Here is a 22748-nt window from a genome sequence, read left to right as displayed (position 1 = left end):
ATTAATAAATATCTAAAAATACATAAATAAAAATAGCTTAAATAAAATTTAAAATTTAAATTTAATACTTACCATGTTCATTTGCTCCACCGATATGTGATTCTTATCAAGACGAATCAATGATCCGGCCATTGTTGAAAATTTTAAAAATTTTAAAATTATTTTAAAAAAATAAAAAATTGTATAATTTTCTTAAAAAAATGAAATTTAATGGAAAAATAAATTTAATATGGATTTGGAGATTTTTTGAAGGAATTTGAGAGGATTTTGGAAGGAATTTGAGAGTTTGAGATAATTTTGGAAGGAAATTGAGAGAACTTTTGAAGGGAATTGAGAGAAATTTTGAAGAAATTAAGAGAATTTGTTTGTGAAAATAAAAGGGATGGGGGGGTTTATATAGTTTAAAAAAAAATTACCGTTGGGGGGGGGCAACGGTCAATTTTTTGACCGTTGTGCACTGTTCACGCGCGTTTCAAATCGCGTCCACGTCAGCGCGACTTGCTGACGTGGAAGGAAATCGCTTCCTGAAGGACGCGATTTCCTTCCACGTCGGCAGGTCGCGCTGACGTGGACGCGATCTCCTGTCAAGTTCCCCGATATCGCTCTGATGTGGCCGCGATTTCGCGGAAAATGGCTCATTCCGGTAAATAATTAAAAAACCAGCCCATTTCCGTAATTAGAAAAAAAAGGGGCTTTTATTAATAATTTGGCCCAAAACGGTGGTTCCCCTCCCACCAAGGGTACCCAACGATCTCTACTTAAACCATCCTACTCCCAACCTCTCTTCTTATACCTCTCTCTCTTCTCCTCTCCCCAACCCATTTTTCCTTTGCATTTCAAAGGTAATTTTTCTAACTCCAAAAACTCTTCCTTTCAACTAGAAATATAAAGAAATGTATTTGTATATATATATATATATATTTCATCGTTTCAGTTTCTTCTCTTCCTTCCTTAGTAAGTTTGTGGCTTTCATTTCATGAGCTTTCTTTTCTCTTCTCTTCTTATTTCATTGGTCAAAATTTTGCTTCTCCTTTTTGTTTCACATTAAGAAACTTCAATACCCATTTCCAAAAGATCTGCAATTCGAATCATCATTTTTTTTTCAGAATTAAAACAGGTAAAGAAGAGTTTATTATAAAAGAAATGGTTGCAAACAAAAACCTGCAGAAGAGCTACTTCGATGTGTTGGGTCTCTGCTGCTCATCTGAGGTCCCTCTGATAGAAAACATATTGAAATCTCTTGAAGGTGTGAAAGAAGTGTCTGTGATTGTTCCTACCAGAACTGTCATTGTTCTTCATGACAATCTCCTTCTTTCTCAGCTTCAAATTGGTAATTCCCAACTTAATTCTTCTTCTTTTAATTTATGTTTACATTTTAGCAATTCATTCTTTTCAAACTATAACTAACACATTTGTGTTATATAAAAGTACAATTTGATCTTCTTCTTCTTATTATTATTTATATGTGATCTTATCAATTCTTAAACGTTTTATTTTTGTTTTTTTTTTTAAATATGAGGTTAAAATATAATATTTTATTTTTTGTGATGCTTTTGGAAGGGGAGTTAATTTAACTGCCAAATATGAGTGGAATCTTACCTCACCAATGTTGTAACCTGAATTTTTATCTTATTTTTTTTATTAGAAAGATGTGATTTCTTTTTATTAGTTTGTCTGCAATGCTATATATTAAACAATTTATTAACAAAACAAAAGTTTTTATTTTATTTTATAATAATTGCTTTCTTTTTTCTTTTTGGAAAAAAAGAGAAAGCAAAAGAGAGAGAGAAACCGGACGATGGGCCATGTGATTCACATGACTTGCGGGACTCTACTTGTGTAACTGTGTTCCAATATTTCTGCTTATTTTACACTCCCTTTTTATTGATATTATTTATAAAATATTTTATTCATAACAAACAAACTAATCATGACATAAAAACTAAATAAGCCTATTTATGTCTTTCAAAATCTTTTATACTAGTCTTTATTAGATGAAATCTATTGTTTCGTAAAAACGCTGTATACTGTTTGAAAAAAACAAACAAACTATCATTTATTTAAAAAATTGTATACACGCACTAATTATGAAAATATATACTTTTAAAAAATAATATTTTAAATATTACATAAAATACTAATGATAAATCAGTTTAAATATTACATAAAATTTGATTTAGTTGGTTTTTCCCCCATGACATCTTACAGAAAAACTGACACTGAATCCTGTTTTTCCGAATAAAAGAAAAAGTAAAAGGGCCTCTAAATTTTATTCTAGCCTTAATACTTTCTTTACAGCTAGATACGTATTAATCATTTGATTTCTACTTAATAAGCCTATGTTCTAATGGAAGGTCAAGGTTTATTTAGGTATATATAAATTAAAAGTTAGAGACTTAATTAGGTATAAGTTATTAGAATATAAGTTAAAAACAAATGAAAGCCTAAAGTGAGTTATTTAAATAAAGTGGTAATGTTTAAGGGTTTTTTTTAAAGCCGAAATTAAAACTAAAATTAAAATAAGAACATCTATAAAATTTTGAAATTGAAGTATAGAATAGGTTAAAATTAAAATTTAATGAAAAGTTCAAAAAGTGATAGTCTTATACTCTTATTGACATTCAGAAATTATCAATCTTTTTTATAAAAAGATTTAAATAATAAATTATTTATATAGGGAGTAATGAGAAGTGGAATAATGGTATTTATCAGCGTTGTATAATAATTAAATAATCTCTAGTCTCAAGTTTAAAATTTTCATGATGAATAATAATTTACTATCTCCCAACAAATTTTCTCTATTAAAAGCCTAAATAGTAATGGTCGAAGTTGTAATATAACTGAGTTGGAACGGAATGATATTATACGTTTCACTTTCTCAAAAACAACTGCTTTACTTTTTTAAAGAAGACAAGAAAATTTCTCATCCTATATCAACTTCTTCTAATCACATATTATCTATGATTAGAAAACTCTGAAGAATTGCTAAAGAAAAAAACAGATCAACATTAAATGCTAAAAGCAATATAACTTTTGACAATAATTATGAAAAACTTTTCTTGTTTAAGACCATTACATAATATGTATTACAACTCACAAGGAATTTTCAATTTCACATAAATATATATATATATTTGTTAATAAAAATAAATGATATATGCTAGTAACCTCTTGATTTTGTTGTGTAGCTTCCGTATATATACTGCATATGATTTGCTATTTTTTAATTTACGCTATGTTTAAATTAGGGTAAGAGGAAAGAAAGCAAGGCAAGTTAAGGAATTGATTTCTCTTTTATTCTCTTGTTTGAGTAATACATTTTTTTTATATAAATTTCATTTCCTTTCTCTCATTTTCTTATGTAATTTTAAATAAATTGTTTTAAAATTAATTAAAGCAAAAAAATAATTTAATTGATCAAAAGCATGAATAAAAAGTATAATATCGTGCATTATTTAACATTAAAATATTTAAGAATTAGTTTTGAGAATTTATTTAATAGTGGAGTTTTTAGAATCTACAAGTAAGGGTAATGTTTGACAAGTAAAAAATATATATAAAAAAGAGCTGCTTGTGGAATAAAAAAAACACATTGCTAATGTGCCAAATACTCACCTTAAATTTTTTTTAAATAAAAATATTAAAATTACATTTCTAGACAAGTGATTTCTTTCGAATTTTAATTGAATCAAATATATATTCATCGTATCAAAGTATATCATATGTATGGAATGATACACATCGATTTGTATGGACTGCCACTTTTGTATGATGAAGTAGATTTTCTATAAAAATAGATATAAAATTTATAGTGAATCTTACTATACGTATCGAATACTATATTATATCAAAACCTATGTAGAGAACCACCATTTATTTTCCTTTTTTTTCTTAGGGTTTTGCCACCAAATAAAAATAATTTAATATATATCAATCTTTTGATTATATAGTGAAGGCTCTAAATCAAGCAAGACTGGAAGCAAATGTTAGAGCACATGGGGAGATAAAGTACCAGAAAAAATGGCCGAGCCCTTTTGCAGTGGTTTGTGGGTTGTTGCTCTTGTTATCATTTTTGAAGTATGTGTACCATCCTTTACAATGGCTTGCTGTGGGAGCTGTGGTTATTGGCATCTACCCTGTTCTTTTCAAGGGATTTGCAGCTATTACACATTTCAGGATCGATATCAACATTCTCATCCTAATAGCAGGTAATATTTCATTTATTTTAAACTTAATTTCTCCTCCAATCAACTCTTTAAACAAAATTACAATATTCTTATAGGATTATATGTATATTTATTCTCAACAAAAAAATCCCAAAGAAGTGAAACAACTTAATTAAACTTGGACTAAGGTGATACTTTAGTATCTTTATATGGAATTTAGGTGCTTTCCGAAAAGTTAATAGTACCTTGGATTTTAGAAAATAAATGTGGGACAATTGCTTTTATAAAGAATATTGATTTCTTGTTAAAATTGGAAATGGTTTTATACAAGTTTAATGGACTATAAATGCAGCAAAATCGTTAGCTTTGTGGTTTCTCTTTGCTTTTGTTTCTTTATTGTCGATTTCTTCAATTTTTACTCTTTTCTCTTTTTTTTTTTTTGTGGATTATCTTTTTTTTCCCTTTTTCATACTTTTTGTTAGTGGGTTTACAATACTTTGTATTCCTTTTGAGGTGGAGTCCTACCCTTTAAAATCCAATCCGTCCTTTCAAGTAAAGCTTCTCACGTTTCGTAACAAAATGGTAGAGTCGGAGGAAAAGCCAAATGTTTCTTGTTTTATACACATGCATACTTACATAATGAGTTTTCTAAATTGTTGTTTGAATAAGGTGGAATTGATTGAAATATTAATTTGGAGAAAAAATTAACTAATTTATTCGTAATTACTTGGAACCAATTTAATTGGATTAAAGAAAAACTAATTTAATCTATTAAAATGATATTCCCTATTTTTAATATATATTTTTAAATATTTATGAATTTTAATAATTTATTTAATTAAATAAAAATTTAATGATTTGACTTGTTCTAAAATCTTTCCATGAAATTTGGTGCTTTGAGTTGATTGATTGTGAAGATAATCAAAAGATTCTTATGAGAATCTTGGATTTACTATATAGCATTTTAAAATTTCAATAATCAGCTTAAATTATTTGCATTTGAGTCATAAGTCTAGAAATTTAAATGGATCGTTTTGAAAACATCTATTTCTTTTGTGGTTTTAGGGTGGAAAATTTTGGGTTTGGTCAATTACATTTTCAGGTTTGATCATACTGCGAAGAAATTTTTAAATTGAAAAAGATTTACGAGATCAACGTTGGTGTATTTTAATATGTCGGACACCCTAATTCCTCTTCCTCACAGTCTCGTTGAGGACTTTGATTTGACAACCAACAATTCCAAAAAGAACAATAGAAATAAAAATCCATTGATATGTAAAAAAACAGTTCATATCCACTTGCTTAGGCAAAATAAATAAATAAAACTACTCAAAAGAAGAAACAGACTGTTTCTCGAAGCTACCATAGGGGGGGGTGCAGTTTTACATTTAATGAACAGTCACTACTTTCCTTTTTTTTTTTATAATTTAAAAAAAAATTGAAGATAAATGAATAATTCCATCTTTAAATGAAATATTCATTTGATTTAAAGAAAATTTAAATTTGATTCTTCGTTATTGAATCAAGTTTGAGCAACTTAAATTATTAATTGAGTCGAATTCGATTATAGTAATATTTAACTCAAATATTTCATAAATTTTTTGAAATTTGAATTTTTAACATATATTTTTAATATTTTTCTATTATCAAATTAAATTACTACATTTTATTATATTATTAACCTTAAGTTTAATTGTTGAGCCGAGTTTGAATATGCACGAATTTAATCGAGCTCGAATTCAAACTTGAATATTAAAATTAATAAACGAACTTAATCGGCTTCAAATTCAAGTAGCCCAATTATATCTAAACTTAAAAATAGTTGTAACTTGAATGGAATATAAAACTCTAAATTTAAAGTCGAACTCAAACTTTACAATATTCAAACCTTGCTTTACTTACGTTACATTCCTGTTCTTATAGGAAAAAAAATATATTTTAAATATATTATTTATCTAATGCCGATGCATCTTTGATTTTGGTTGTTAATGATCTAAGTTAGACTGGGTTCGCTTGACATGCAATTGGACCTGTTTTAATAGTAAACATCGAGTGTGGTCATTAAATTTGTTATCATAAAAAATTTATTAGATTTAGAAATATCTATGAGAAAGGAAATATATTTTTGCAGTTGCGATTAGAATCCATACATGGTTTTCCATGGAGAACACGAAACCTCAAGAAAACTACAATTTTAGTCCCTTAAGGTTTCCAATTAGAAGTTGATTTTTGAGACCCCAACCAACCATAAGTTTTTGTTCTGCCTTTTCCCTCCTTTGAGCACTGCCACGAAATGAGACGGAATTTTAACCATACCAATTTGGATGCCTTTAATTGAGTGGTTCCACCATACACTTCATAAAGTGTTGCTATATCTGTCCGGTCTATTTTATGATTTCTCCCAATCTAACTACTTAAATCATGTTTCCTCATCTCAAATATGTACAGGTTATCATGCACGTTACAAATATTGATTCTTAATTATTATTATTAGAAGTTACTATAACGGAACGTATTCGGTAAGATATTTGTGTTTTCAAATGTTGGAATCAAAGTTATATGGGTATCAAACCTGTTAATTAGATGAGTCATGTTAGTTTTGTGTTGGGTCAATTTGGATAAAATGAAATTAGATTTTAAAATTTTTGGATTATTTTGGTAACAAATTAACTAATTCGACTCATATATCAGTTATCATAAACTATGAGGACCAAGTTACGATAAATTAAAGTAAAATGACTAACTTCCTAGTTTCCTTAAAGTAGAGGGATGAAATTTATAATTAAACAAAAAATATAACTTTCTTTTTTAAATAAATAATTTTATTTTTGGTTATAGAGTAATAAAAAATGTGTTGAGGAAAATGCTGGGGTGCATTGAGGTTAGTGTTGATTTGTCTTGAACAGTGGCTGCTATTTATTTTACAGTGATAGGGAGCGTTGCAATGAAAGACTACACTGAAGCTGGCACCATAGTCTTCCTCTTCACCATTGCGGAATGGCTTGAGTCAAGAGCAAGCCATAAGGTTAGCTTTAAATTGCCTTTCTAACGCCACTAAGAATAAATTTAGTAAATAGTAGTAATGTAAAGTTTATATATATATATAAAAATTTGCATGTAAGTTATTTCCTTGGCACTTGTTCGCTCTTCAGTTTTAGAATTGGCTTTGATATGCTGAAAACATTAATAAGTTTAGTTAGAAATAAAATGTTGAAATGTATAAGCATGGTGTCTCGCTCAATTTCAGGCTAGTGCTGTGATGTCATCATTGATGAGTATAACTCCTCGAAAAGCAGTCATAGCTGAGAATGGAGAAGAAGTGGATGCTGATGAGGTCAAGTTGAACACTCTTCTGGCAGTCAAGGCTGGTGAAGCTATACCGATTGATGGAATTGTTGTAGATGGGAGATGTGAGGTGGATGAGAAAAGCCTCACCGGTGAATCACTTCCGGTTACCAAAGAAAAGGATTCAACTGTTTGGGCTGGCACCATCAATCTAAATGGTTGCAACTCATTTTCTTCTTCTTCTTTTTTCTCTAAGCTCATTCAGTTTTGATGCTGACAAGGCTTGTTTCGCTTTTTCTATAGGTTACATTAGTGTTAAAACTACTGCTGTAGCTAAAGACTGTGTAGTGGCTAAAATGGCAAAGCTGGTGGAGGAAGCTCAAAACAGCAAATCTAACACCCAAAGATTTATAGACAAATGTGCTCAGTTCTACACCCCAGGTTGGTTTATTTTCATCTAGATTTACAAGCTTCCTTTGATTGCAATCCAGCCTTTGCTTTCCTACTGCTCATCTTATGGAAACTATTTGCAGCAATTATAATTGTATCTGCCGCCATTGCTGTGATTCCAACTGCACTTAGAGTGAAAAACATTCATCATTGGTTTCACTTAGCATTGGTAGTGTTGGTGAGTGCTTGCCCATGTTCGCTTATCCTTTCTACGCCTGTTGCAAGTTTTTGTGCACTTACAAAGGCAGCAACGTCAGGACTTCTAGTTAAGGGTGGCGACTATCTTGAAACTCTTTCCAAAATTAGGATCACAGCTTTTGACAAAACCGGTACACTTACGAGAGGTGAATTTATTGTCACTGATTTTCAACCTCTTTCTCAAGATATAAGCTTGGACACATTGCTTTATTGGTACGCTATTCATATTTGCCTCTTCACTGGATAGCAGTAGTCAATGTTAAACAACAACATCAAGTTTTTCATTCCACTAGATACTAATACTAGTTATAATATTTTTGAAAGGGTTTCAAGCATTGAGAGTAAGTCAAGTCATCCAATGGCAGCTGCACTAGTAGATTATGGAAGATCCCATTCAGTAGAACCCAACCCTGAAACGGTTGAGGATTATCAAAACTTCCCTGGGGAAGGTATTTATGGGAGAGTTGATGGCAGAGATATTTACATTGGAAGCAAAAAAATTTCAGTGAGAGCCCACGGAACAGGTGAAAACTTTGTAATTAGTTTCATATTTATTTGTTTCTGCATTTCTATCTATTTATTTATGATATCAATTTCATATTTTTTTATGTTATACTTTCATGTCAAGTGTAACATTCTCAATTTTTGGACATGCAGTTCCAACTCTAGAAGGCAATATGATGAAAGGGAAGACCATTGGGTTTGTATATTCTGGAGCAACCCCTGCTGGAATCTTCAGTCTTTCAGATGCTTGTCGAACTGGTGTTCCAGAGGCAGTCGATGAGCTTAAGTCAATGAGGATAAAAGCGGCTATGCTTACAGGAGACAATCAAGCTGTAGCCATACATGTACAAGAACAGGTGCACTTCGACTTTTCGCTTCCGTTTATTAGGAAAGGATGCCATGACATTCACAATTCAATAATGATGACTCAAGGAACTAGTTTGAAATCTTTTAAACAAATTTTGTAGACTTCATCTCTTATCTTCTTGTATTTGATATCCCGTTTTGCTTAGTTGATAAGATAACATGAATTACATATCTTGCAGCTGGGGAACCGTCTAGACGTAGTTCATGCAGAACTTCTCCCTGAAGATAAGGCAAGAATAATCAAAGAATTTAAGAAAGAAGGGGCAACGGCAATGATTGGAGATGGTGTCAATGATGCCCCTGCACTTGCTACAGCTGATATTGGCATCTCAATGGGCATTTCGGGTTCGGCACTTGCCACAGAGACAGGGCATGTGGTTCTCATGTCAAATGACATCAGAAAGATTCCAAAAGCTATCAAACTGGCAAAAAAGGCTCATAGGAAAGTGATTGAGAATGTAATTCTGTCAATCAGTACTAAGACGGCTATTCTTGCTTTGGCCTTTGCTGGTCATCCACTTGTGTGGGCAGCCGTTCTTGCCGATGTTGGAACATGCTTGTTGGTGATCTGTAATAGCATGCTCCTTTTGCGAGGAAAACACAAAGATGGAAGAAAATGTTACAAATCTTCAGTTGCAGCGCATACAAACAAGCATGGATCCAAAGCCAGTCATTGCGACTCTTTTCATAAGCACCAAGATGCTAGTTTAGACAAAAAAGTCCAAAAGGCATGTGAGCCGCCAACATGTTGCTCCGAGAGATGTGCCTCAAGATGTCATTCTGGCCTTTTCAAAACGGATTCCTCTTCAAATTCACGCGGGAGCGACAAATGTGAAGACTCGAGAAGGACACACGATGGTTTTGTTATCCGTGAAGCAAAGTACTGCAACCAGAGAAGCTGTCACTTGGTCAATCACAAGATTGAGGCCCAAAATTTGCCCAGAAAATGTTGTTCAGGCCATGGGAGTTTGGACTTGGGTAAAGAAGCCAATGCTCTCTATGGGGCAAAGCAATGCCATCAGGGCCATTTACATCAATATTCATCATCTACTCCGAAAAAAGAACAACAAGGGACAAAAAATGATCATTGTCATTCTACTTATTGTGGTGAAAACCATGTTGATATCCATGGTAACAACCTTACAGCTTTTGAAAACTTGGTAGAACATCGTTGTTTGGAGAGTCTAAATCAAACGGGTCATCTTGATTCACACGAGCCAACTCACACTGCCATAGACATTACAAAGAATCCAGAGGAGGTGCATGGTTGTACGAGTGTGGAGAAGAGAGAATTGGGTGGTTGTTGCAAAAGCTATATGAAAGAATGTTGTGGTAAGCATGGACGATTTAGACCTGGCTTAACAGAAATTATCACTGAATAGAAATGTTTTAACTTTGATAGAAACAAATAAATGGAAATTATGACAGGTACTTAAAGTTAAGAATGTTTCTCGTTTTTTAATTTGTAAAACGTTTCATAGATCATTATGGTATATGCACCCAAGTTTGAGGATATCTAAGATTGCTTCATCTCACTTGTAAACTTGAATTCAAATATTACAATAGAAAGTCACGACTTGGTCTCTCTTCTGGTTTGCTTTATTTTGTATCAAATGATGGTGATTGCCTTATCTGCCTTGCATGCCCTTGCAACAATAAAGAACTGTCAAAAGTGGTTTGGTTAATTCACATGGATAGAAAAGAAGCCTTATATATAGTAATTAATCAAATCATAATAAAATTTATATTCACATATAATACATATAAAAAAGAATTAGGTATAATAATAAAAGAATGTTGCCTATTGTTTGTATATTTTTAGTATCGATTTACAAAATTAACAACAAAAACATGTTGAAAGACAATCTCATATTGCAAAAATATGTTAAGCATTGGCCTGCATTGCAATAGGAGACCAGCAGCAGTTTAGCACAACATCGCAGTAAAACTGTTTGAAGTGCAGAAATGGAGCTGAACCGAATGCAACAATATGTTTTGATCATTTTGTTCCTATGTAACTTTGGCTAGTTCATTTGTAATTTATTCACAAATTTAGTAGGATTAATTTATGATTTGAGTTGATGTAATAGCTGATATGTCAGTTATCTTTTGTGTGTAATTCAAGCAAATTTTAGTCTTGTATTAGTGGGAGCAGTTAAGTCATTAGGTTATTGCCCATTACTTTGTAACTCATATATTATTCAAATTTTGAATGAAAAATTAACGTGAATTTTTCAGTTATCATTCTCCTAATTGTTTTCATTCTGTTCATGCTTCGATTTTTTTGCTTGGTCTACTGCTTTTATTTTTATTTTACTGCTTAAGTTCCAACAGATGGTAATCAGACCCTGTCATCTTTAAGGGCCTCTATTGTTCGTTGTTTTTAGCCAAAAAAAAAAATTGAGAAGAGAGAAATTGAAGTTGTTGGGTTTGTTTCAGCAGGATGAGTTTCACACCACCTCCACCACCTGTGTTCACTAGAGAGAACTACCATATTTGGGTAGTTAAGATGAGAACATACCTTCAGGAGCACGATTTGTGGAATGTGGTTGAAAATTATACTGAACCACCTCCATTGAGGGCCAATCCTACCATTGTTCAGATCAGGCAACATAGTAAAGAGTGCTCCAAGAATCATAAAGCAATGGCCTGCTTGCAGAACGGAGTATCAGATGTTATCTTCACTAGGATAATGGCTTGTGACTCACCCAAGCAAGCATGAGAGAAGCTGAAGGAGGAGTTTATGGGGTCAGACAAAACAAGCCAGCAACAAGTTATTAATCTCAGGAGAGATTTTGAGAATATGAAGATGAAAGAGTCAAAGACTATCAAACAGTACTCAGACAGAATAATGGCCACTACCAACAGTATTAGGCTCCTTGGAGAAAACTTCAGTGAGAGTAGAGTTGTTGAAAAGGTTATCACCACTCTCCCTGAAAAGTTTGAGTCAAAGATTTCATCACTTGAGAACTTGTCAGCTATCTCATTGTCTAAGCTGATAAACTCTCTGTATGCAGTTGAGCAAAGAAGGGCCAATAGGCAGGAAGAGCATCCTGAAGGAGCTTTCCAAGCAAAGGCCAATGAAGGCTCAGGTTTAAATCAGAAAGGGAAGAAGCCTTGGCTCAACAGAAGGGAGAAACCAAGGAGAGATACAAGTAAAAGAGTGTTTCCACCATGCATTCACTGCAAGAAAACCACACACTCGGAGAGGTATTGTTGGTACAGACTAGACATCTATTGTAGAAACTACAAACAGTTTGACCATGTTGAGAAGGTGTACAAAAGCAAAGGGAAAGAACTTGCTCAGCAGCAAGCTCGAGCTGCTGAGGATCTTCAAGCTCAAGAGGAGCATGTTTTCACATCCTCTTGCTTTTGCTAGCACAAGTAAAGCTAGATGTGACTGGCTAGTGGATAGTGGTTGCTCACACCACATGGCAGCTGATAAGAAGCTATTCAAGAACCTTGATAGAAGCTTTACTGCAAAAATTAAAATTGGTAATGGGAATCTGATTGAAGCTCAAGGTAGAGGAGATGTTGTGATCAAGACTTGTTTAGGTAACAAAATCATTTCTAATGTGTTTTTTGTTCCTGACATAGACCAGAATCTACTTAGTGTTGGTCAGTTAGTGGAAAAAGGGTACTCTTTGGTCTTTAAGGATAGCTCATGCATTGTTAAAGATTCATTTGGTTAGGAGTTAGTCACAGTAGCAATAACAGAAAGTGTTTTATGCTCGATGTGAATCAACTCGAAAAGAAAGCCTATACTAGTCTTGTTGATAATGCTGACCTATGGCACAAAAGGCTTGGCCATGTTAACCATAGATCACTTGACTTGCTGCATAGGCTGAACCTGGTTGAGGACATGTCCAGGGTTGAGGTAAGAAACACTGTTTGTGAAGTCTGACAGCTTGGTAAGTAGGCTAGATTACTTTTTTTAACTAACAGTGCATGGACAGCTCGAGAAAAGCTTGAATTGGTTCATTCTGATATTTGTGATCCAATGAAGACTCATTCTCTAAATGACAATAAGTATTTTGTTTTGTTCATTGATGATTTAACCAGGTTTTGCTGGATTTATTTCTTTAGGCAGAAATTTGAAGTGTTTGAAGCATTCAACAAATTCAAAGCCTTAGCTGAAAACCAGTCTGGTTGCAAGATGAAAGCTTTGAGAACTGATAATGGCATTAAGTATGTGTCTACATGTTTTAGAAACTGTGTGAGGAATCTGAGATTCGCCATCAGCTAACAACAGTGTATACTCCTCAACAAAATGGAGTATGTGAGAGGAAGAACAGAATTGTGCTTGATATGGCTAGTTTTTGCTATTTCAGAGTAAATTGCCAAGCAAATTTTGGACTGGGGCACTCAATACCTCAATGTATTTGCTTAACAAGCTGCCAACTCATGCTATCAAGGACAAGACCCATTTTGAAGCTTGGCATGGACTCAAGCCAATTGTATCACACCTGAAAGTTTTTGGCTGTGTGTGTTATGCTCACATTCCAATGGAGAAAAGGACCAAGCTTGAAAGCAGGGCTATTCTAGGGATCTTTTTTGGGTATAACAGTACTAAAAAGGGCTACAGGGTGTTTGATCCTTTAACAAAGAAGATTTTGGTGAGCAGAGATGTAAAATTTGATGAGGAGAAGGTTTGGAGTTGGAATGATGCAAATGCAAGCTTGATTGAAGAAGATCAGCCAGACCTTATTCTTGAACTTGCTGAGGAAGAACCAAACAATAGAGCCATTGATGATGCCCTGTGAGAGGCACTAGAACCATTACTGACATTTATCAAAGATGTAATGTAGCAATAGTTGAACCCTTTGACTTTGAGGAAGCTACCAGGGACAAGCACTGAAAGAAGGCCATAGAAGCTGAATTGGAAATGATCCACAAGAATGATACATGGGAACTGGTGAACAAACTTGATCATAAGAAGGTCATTGGTGTTAACTGGGTGTTTAGAGCTAAGTACAATGCTGATGGCTTATTGAACAAACACAAGGCGAGGCTTGTGGTAAAAGGCTACAGCCAGCAATATGGTATTGATTTCATGGAGATATTTACTCCAGTGGCAAGGCTAGACACAATTAAACTTCTGTTTGCCTTGGCTGCTCAAAAGCAATGGAAGGTTCATCAGTTAGATGTTAAGTTAGCATTTCTGAATGGTTTCCTCAAGGAAGAGATTTTCATTGAGCAACTTGATGGATTCAAAGTTGTAGGAGACGAAGACAAAGTCTATAGACTGAGAAAGGCTCTTTATGCCCTGAAGCAGGCATCAATGGCCTAGTATGACAGGATTGACACATACCTGTCTAGGCTCGGGTTTGAAAAAAGTGTTAGTGAGGCTACACTTTATGTGAAGAGGTCAAAAAGTGAGACCTTGCTAATTGTTTCTCCCTATGTGGATGACTTACTTGTGACTGGAAGCAAACATGAACTGATTAGTGAATTTAAAGTGCAAATGTAAGAGGTGCTTGATATGACAGACTTGGGAGTCATGACATACTTCATTGGTATTGAAGTAAATCAATCTAATCAAGGAATTTTCATTAGCCAACATGCCTTTCTTTTGAAGATTCTCAATAAATTTTGCATGCTAAATTGCAAAACAGTCAGCACACCTGTAGCTCAAGGGGAGAAACTGAGTAGTAGCGGGAATCAAGAGAGGGTTGATAAGAAGGAACATCGAAGCCTGGTAGGTTGCTTGCTCTATTTAATAGCAACCGGGCCTAATATCATGTTTGGTGTTAGCTTTTTGTCAAGATTTATGCACTGCTGTGATGTGGTCCATTTCAAAGCAGCAAAAAGGGTCTTTAGATATGTCAAAAGAACCTTAAGCTGTGGAGTCAAATTTGAGAAAGGAAAGGAGCTTAAGCTAGCAGGATACTATGATAGTGATTGGGTTGGCTTTGTTGATGACATGAAGAGCACGTCTGGTTACTTCTTTACACTTGGATCAGGGGTATTTTGCTGGAGTTCAAAGAAGCAACAAACTGTTGCTCAGTCCACAACTGAAGCAGAGTACATTGCAGCTTCTACAGCTGTTAACCAAGCCATTTGGCTCAGGAAACTCCTATATGACCTTAATGAAGATCAAGTTGGACCAACTGAGATCAAGGTTGATAACCAATCAGCAGTTGCCATAGCCAAAAATCCAGTCTTTCATGGCAAGACTAAACATTTCAAGATCAAATTTCATTTTGTTCGAGAGGCTGAGCAATCAAAGGAAGTCAGTCTTGTTCATTGCAGCTTAGAAACTCAATTGGTTGATATTTTGACCAAGCCATTAGGAGCTACTAGATTTGAAACTTTAAGAAGGAATATTGGTGTTTGTTGCATATAGTCTAAGGAGCAGTGTTAAGCTTTGGCCTACATTGCAACAGGAGAGCAGCAGCAGTTCAGCACAACACCAGCAGCAAAACTGTTTGAAGTGCAGAAATGGAGCTGAACCGAATGTAACAATATGTTTTGATCATTTTGTTCCTATGTAACTTTGGCTAGTTCATTTGAAATTTGTTCACAAATTTAGTAGGATTAGTTTATGATTTGAGTTGATGTAATAGCTTATATGTCAGCTATCTTTTGTGTTTAATTCAAGCAAATTTTAGTCTTGTATTAGTGGGAGCAGTTAAGTCATTAGGTAACTGTCCATTACTTTGTAACTCATTCAAATTTTGAATGAAAAAAAGGTGAATTTTTCAGTTATCATTCTCCCAATTGTTTTCATTCTGTTCACGCTTCGGTTTCTTTGCTTGGTCTACTATTTTTGTTTTTGTTTTACTGTTTAAGTTCCAACAAAATAGCAGCAGAAAAAGCATTGGCTAAATCTAATTCTTAATTCTATAGAATTAAGAGTCAACCTAGTTAAGTACAACAATAAATACTTATGTAACACCTAAATTTTACCCGGCCTATATGAAAAAATAAATACAGACTCCAATTACAAACAGGCCCATAAGGGCCCAAACTGAAATAAACAGAGGCCCAAAATAAATCCCGGGCCCAAAGCAGTTTCAGAAACCCTAGGGTTTCTGGGGTAAGACTCGCGTCGTAACCAAGATCCGCAAGAGCCGCATCCCCACTTCACCTGCACGATAAGAAAAGAAACAAAACAGTATATGGAAAGAAAAATCAAAAGATTGAGAATCAAATCGATGTAAACAAGATCTACTTTCTATACTATATGTTTTATTATGGCTATAAAAAGCCATTAAGAATACTGTAAAGAGGACTCGAAAAATCAAATAAAAAAGTTATTATTTTCACAGCAAACCGAGAGTTCAATACAGAGGGAAAATCGATCAAAAAGGTTGACATTTACAATATTTATTTATTTTTTGATTGTTATATTTATTAATTTATTTTTTATAAACGAATAATATAAAAGTAAAAACGAAAGAAACCACATTTCTTTGGACTCTGAAGCGGCGCTGAAGCGTTTGAGGGAGCCACGCCGAGGATTGGTGGCCAAAAACCGAAGGGTTTCCTTGCCTTCTTTGCGATTTGCGTCGATATTTTGAAAACTCCAAACCCAGATTTGGGTTTAGAGAGGCCGAAGGAACCGAATAGGGGATTTTCCCCATTTCTGGCCACTGCAGACGGCGGTGCCGGCGCCAGAGATCGGCAGCCGGCGTGGTGGCCGATGATCGGCCAATGGCCGGACTAGACGCCGGAGAACTGAGGGGGAGAGCTCTTTTTTGAAAGGATTTTTTTATAATAGGGTTTAAAATGAATTTTTTTTGAAAAGATAGAGGCTTTTTTAGGGTACTAAAACGGTACCATTTTGGAGAGCCCTCAGATGCCCAAAACGGCGTTGTTTTAGGGAGGTCAACCCGACTCTGACCCGACTCGGCCTAGAATCCGCGTGTTTTTGAGCGGAGGGGTAAATTCCTCTTTTAGCCCCTCCGCCTTTTAATACTTTTACAATTAAGTTTATTTTATTTTTAAAATTCGCCTTTAATTTTTTTTCAATTTCAATTTGGTCAGACTTGGAACGGCACCGTTTTAGAGGAGAAAGGAAAATTTCCTTTCCAGCTCCTCTGTATTCTTTGCGCGTTCAATATGGTCCTCCGATCTTCAATTATTTACGAATTTGCCCTAGATTTTTTTTGTCTTCAGTTCAATTTATCCCTTTTTTATTTTCTTTATTTTTTAATTAATTGATAATGTAATTATTTTATATATATATGTAATTTTAATTTTTAAAAAAATCTATATATCTATATATATTTATATTTTTTTCTAACGAATATTTTTCTATATTTATATTTTTCTATATTTATATTTTTTATATTTATATATATACATATATATTCATGTTTTTTAAAATGATTAAATACTTATTTCTTATTATTTTATATATATATACGTATAATTATGTATTTTTCTTCATTTTCATAAATACATTATATATTTTGCTATATAAATTTTACAATTCTAGATTTTATATGTAAATCCATGTGCATGTCTTTTTATTCTTCATAAGTTCAATGTATATATTATGTACTTTATTTATTTATTTCATTTGTTTATTAATTTGTGTTTTCATTTATATTATTTTTTATCTTGCTCGTTTATTTGATATTTTGCATATCATTAATTATTTTTTTCTTAGGAATATTAGTTTCGTTCATTTATTTGTTTATATTATTTCTATGCCATTGTTGTATTTATTATTGTTGTATTTGTTATCGCGACATTTATACATACAATATAACATTACATCATCTTTTACTTGAATTTAAAAATAGAAAATTTTCAAAATAGAGATAATACTCGTATTTAGGATTTTCAAGAAAATTGAGCCCTAACGTATTGGGTTCCAATTTTCTTCGTAAAATCTAGCAATCGAGAATTGACCTTTAATCTAACAAAATAAAGCTTGTCATCTGAAATTCAACATGTGGTGTTCTAACGTATTGGATGTGACGCGTTGATTTCTCGATATAAAGATTTTTCTAAAAAACAATAAAGGAAATATTCAATGCTTAGAATTTTGAGAAATTGTGCCCTAACGTATTGGGCCGCTATTTCCTTATAAATTTTAAACAAATGAATATTCTCTTAAATTTTATTACACGAGTATTTTGGACAAACTTATCGTGCCCTAACGCATTGGGTGTGACATTTCTTTTTTCCGAAATGAGAAAAGTCTAAATAAGTAATGTATTTTTAAAGTTTCTACTAAGGATCATATTTTTAACTCTCGACGTTAAGACATTCATTAATCAATTTGGTACCATTTTTAGGCGTTACGAGGGTGCTAATCCTTCCTCGAACGTAACTGACTCCCGAACCCGTTTTTCTAAAAACTCGTAGACCAAAATTATTTTTAGGTGATCCAATCACACCTCAATAAAAGATTGGTGGCGACTCCAATTTTCATCACCAACTAATTTTTATTTTTCAAAATACAAATGGTTTCGACAGCTTGGCGAATCCACTGGGGAATATTTTTTTAAAAAAGATAAGAGAGTCGAGCCACAAAGTTGATTAATTTTTATCTTATGGTCAAAAAAATAAATTTTTAAAAAAAATTCATGATATCCTTTTGCATTAATTATTTTCTTACTTAATTGATTTAAGTATTATTTGCATTACACATTACATGAGTTGAATGATTTTACCCTTTTAAGTGGGAGTGAGAAACTATTCCTTGGTGAGGTTTTCACCTCTGTATAAGATAGTTGATCGCTTTCGGAGTACATCGGTACCTATGCCTTGGTGAGATTTTCATCTCCGTATAGTCATAGGGAAAATGTATTCCCCTGAACCGAACGTGATATATATGAGCCTATAATGGGTGAAGATCGAGGAATCTACTGATTTGGGTACCTTTGCCCTAGAAGCCGAACTTCATGCAGTGAACCTTAGGAATCCACCTTAGATAGAACTATACTGAACCCTAATAGATATCCAAGTAGGTATTTTACTTGATTATATTCTATGTTTATATGAAATTGACTTTTCGTGTTTTATTTTTATTGCATGTCATGGGATTTCATTTCATTATAAAAGGCGTCGGTTCATATTAAGTTGCTAGATATAAAACTTATCAGGGAAAAAGGGTTTCTTGAGAAAGTGGAGGATAATGCGGTTGTCCGAACTTGGTCTGAAACGACACAGCAAGAGAAAGGTAATAGTTTGGTTGACGGACATGTATCAAAATTATGGGATTTTACTCGCATCAGTGTAACTCAAAACAATTTGCAAGAGTTGAATGAAATCTGAGATCAGTGGAATGACAAGGTTAGACAGTTATTTTATAATAATTATGAGGATTTGCCTTATTTGCTTGATGTGAAGGTAGACAAGTATTTGTTTCGAGCCCTCGCCCAGTTTTGGAATCCTGTTTACAGCTGCTTCACATTTGGGAAGGTCGATTTGGTGCCTACAATAGAAGAATATGTGGCTTTACTCTGATGCTCAAAGTTTCAAGTGGACAAGGTCTACTCGATAGCGATAAATGTGCCAACCTTTTCAAAGAAGCTGATGAGTATAATAGGGATGAGTGAGCAGTGGGTTGCTACACGGATTAAGCAAAAGGGGGATAGTAAGTGCGTTCCTTGGAGGAGTTTGAAAGATGCAATTCTAATGCACCCAGACTTGAGGAAGAGGTTAGATGTCTTTGCTTTAAGTATATATGGCTTGGTTGTCTTCCCCAAAGCCTTGGGGAATGTTGATGAAGCAGTCACCGATTTATTCAACCGGCTTGATAAGAGGGTTACACCAATTCCGACGATTTTGGCAGAAACTTTCAAGTCATTGAGTGCATGCCGGAAAGCGGGAGAAGGGAGATTCATTGGATGTGCACAGCTTCTACTCGCATGGTTTCACAGTCACTTTTGGAAGGTGGATAAGGTTTCGTATCAGGTTTTCTCTAAAAATTATTCACCACTAAAGGAGATAGTAGCTACGCCAAGAAAAGATGACATTTCGGAGGAGAAATGGATGGTAATTCTTTAGAATCTTCAAGAGGAGGACGTTAAGTGGAGAGCTCTTTGGTTGCTTCCAGATGAGATCTTGTATCGGTGTGGTAATTTCGATTAGGTCCCACTACTTGGAATTTGGGGAGCTGTTGGATATGCCCCATTGTTAGTGCTAAGGCAGTATAGGTCAAGGCAATTTATACCTGCGACCCAAGGAATAGTTGATTGTGAATTTTCATACATGGATGATGGTTATAGGAAGAAGATTCAAGAGATGTCTAGCGCATGGAAACAGACTCGCCTAATGAAGAGGTTAGCAGTGGGCCCGATGACAACTCCTGAGTATAATGAATGGTGGGTTAGGAGAATCAACGACAATGTACCCAAGATAAGTCAGGAAAACAGCCAATCAATAGAGGAATATTTGCGGGTCGTCCCTTCTGAGTTGGAAATCATAAGACAAGATTTTGAAAGAAGAAATGCAAATTTAGAAAAGAAGAGTGAACAAATGGAGGAAGAGAAGATGAACATAAGATTAGACATAGACGTTCAAAAGCTCGAAACTGAGAAATTAAGAAAAAGGAAAAACAAGGCTGAGGAGGAGTTGGATAGTTTGAAGGCAGATTATAAAAAGTTGCGTCTGTCAATGAGAACTGCTGGGCTGGGAAAAACTTCAGAACAATGGCGAGCAAAAATTCAATAAGAAAAGGACAAAGTCGATAGATGGGAATAGAAATTTCAAGAGGTTCAGACACGAAATGAGGCTTTAGAGAAGAGTTTGTCAAAAAGCCAAAAGAAAAAAGGTGAGTTAGAGGACAGGGTGACCGAGTTGGAAAGATCTCTTCGTCAGTATCGAAATCGAAACTCTGCAATAGAATTGAGAGGAAGCTTAAGCAAGATTGAGGAAATGAAGAAAAGAATAGAATATTTAGAAATGGCATTGCAAAATTGTGAGATCCGGGATCGAGTGCTTGGAGGCAATTGAAAGTCGTAATAATGAACAGCTTCACTATTTTCAGAATCAAGTTAAGAGTAGAGATCATATTATGGAGGAAGCTGTGGTCCAGATTCGAGAAGTAGCTGATCACATACAGACTTTAGCGGTGCAGGCTAACATGCTGAGTGTGAAGTATGAATTAGAATCAGATCGGGGACAAGAGTTAGCTTTGTTACTTAGGAAGATTAGAATTCTGAGTAATAGGGCAAAGCTTTATTTGTAATTCACTTTATGTAATGAATTTTAATTTCTAGTAAAGTTTTCTTAAATGGAATTGAATCAAAATTGACGTCTTTTTGCATTCATTTCATGCATTGCGTTTGCTTTATATGCATTAAAAAATATATTAAAAGATTCTAATTAATTTAAATCACTCCTCAATTAATCTGGAACCAACCAACCCACCAAACACCACTACTGTACTCGATCAAAAACTAAAGATATGGACCAAATGATAGAAAGGCTAGAACAATTCCAAAAAGAAATGCAAGATCAGCTTCAACAACAAATGAAAGAGCAACTCGAAAAGATTCAGCAAAAAAATGATGGACAAAATGGTGGAATCTCAGGGGAATATAATGACTCAATTAACTCAGTTGTTGACTGGTGGAGTTGATAAAGGAAAGGGCTCTGTGTTCAATATAGAAGAAGGAGACAGTGAGGGACCCATTTATCCCCCAGGCTTTACCCCTCAGCATGTTGAGGTATATCCGCGCAAATCTTCTGTCACCATCAAGTCTCAGCAGTTTTAGGTCGGTGTTGCAACACCAATAAATTTTCAAGCTGGATCAGGCTCTAACCTCGGAGACAACCTTGTTAATCCTGCTATCCCTGACTTCGACGAAATAGTTGAAAAAGAGAAAATGAAGGATGGATTGCCAAAACAGCTAGAAGAAAAGTATAAATAGCTGGAAGAGAAATTTAGAGCGATGGAAAGTGCTGAGAGCTACTATGGGATTGATGCTAAAGAATTGAGCTTGGTTCCGGATTTAGTACTCCCTTACAAGTTCAAAATGCCAGAATTTGAGAAGTACAATGGAACTAGTGGCCCCAAAGCTCACATTACCATGTTTTGTAGACGGATGACTGGGTATGTTAATAATGACCAACTACTGATACATTGCTTCCAAGATAGCCTCACAGGGGCAACATCCAAGTGGTTCAATCAATTGAGCCGTACCAAGATTAATTCATGGAGAGATTTAGCACAAGCATTTATAAAGCAGTACAGTCATGTGACCGACATGGTTCCTGATAGAATTACCTTGCAAAGCATGGAGAAGAAGTCGAATAAAGGTTTTAGGCAGTACGCACAGAGGTGGAGAGAGATCGCCGTCCAAGTTCAGCTACCGCTCTTGGAAAGAGAAATGAAAATGCTCTCTATAAATACATTGAAAGCCTCGTTCATCACACATATGTTAGGAAGTGCCACAAAAAACTTTTCTGATATAGTCATGAATGGTGAAATGATTGAAAGCGCCATAAGGAGCGGAAAGATTGATGCTGGTGGAAATAACAGAAGGCAAGCCTCAAAAGAAAAAAAAGAGAGGTGAATAGCGTGAATTCGTACAGCAAATTGATTACGTTGAATCAGCCAAGAAAGGTGGTTGCTAATCAGCAGGGTTCTTCAAGACAAGACTCAAGTGTGAAACAAGGTACTGAGAAGCTCCAGTTCACACCCATCTCAACGACATATGGGGAGTTGTATCAGAAGCTGTTTAATGCACATGTGGTATTTCCATTCTACTCAAAACCTATGCAACCTCCGTATCCCAAATAGTATGATGCGAACACACAATGTGACTACCATGCGAGAATTACAGGGCACTCAATAGAGAATTGCACTACCTT

General features: G+C 34.3%; 1 protein-coding gene across 1 annotated transcript; it reads left to right on the top strand.

The window, feature by feature from the left end:
• The first annotated feature begins 701 nt into the window (after positions 1-701).
• Positions 702-10554, top strand: LOC107954713 (putative inactive cadmium/zinc-transporting ATPase HMA3). The gene is made up of 10 exons (XM_016890352.2): positions 702-842; positions 1107-1330; positions 3951-4208; positions 7094-7191; positions 7414-7669; positions 7755-7892; positions 7985-8312; positions 8424-8623; positions 8757-8959; positions 9149-10554. Exons 2-10 carry the CDS (start codon positions 1144-1146, stop codon positions 10349-10351), a joined length of 2871 nt encoding a protein of 956 aa, XP_016745841.2. The 5' UTR covers positions 702-842; positions 1107-1143; the 3' UTR covers positions 10352-10554.
• Positions 10555-22748: the final 12194 nt, after the last annotated feature.

Source organism: Gossypium hirsutum, chromosome D08, assembly GCF_007990345.1.
Source record: "Gossypium hirsutum isolate 1008001.06 chromosome D08, Gossypium_hirsutum_v2.1, whole genome shotgun sequence".
In the NCBI taxonomy this organism is placed as follows: Eukaryota; Viridiplantae; Streptophyta; class Magnoliopsida; order Malvales; family Malvaceae; genus Gossypium; species Gossypium hirsutum.
The sequence above is the reverse complement of the archived record's forward strand: the minus strand, read 5'-3'. Positions and strand labels throughout refer to the sequence as shown.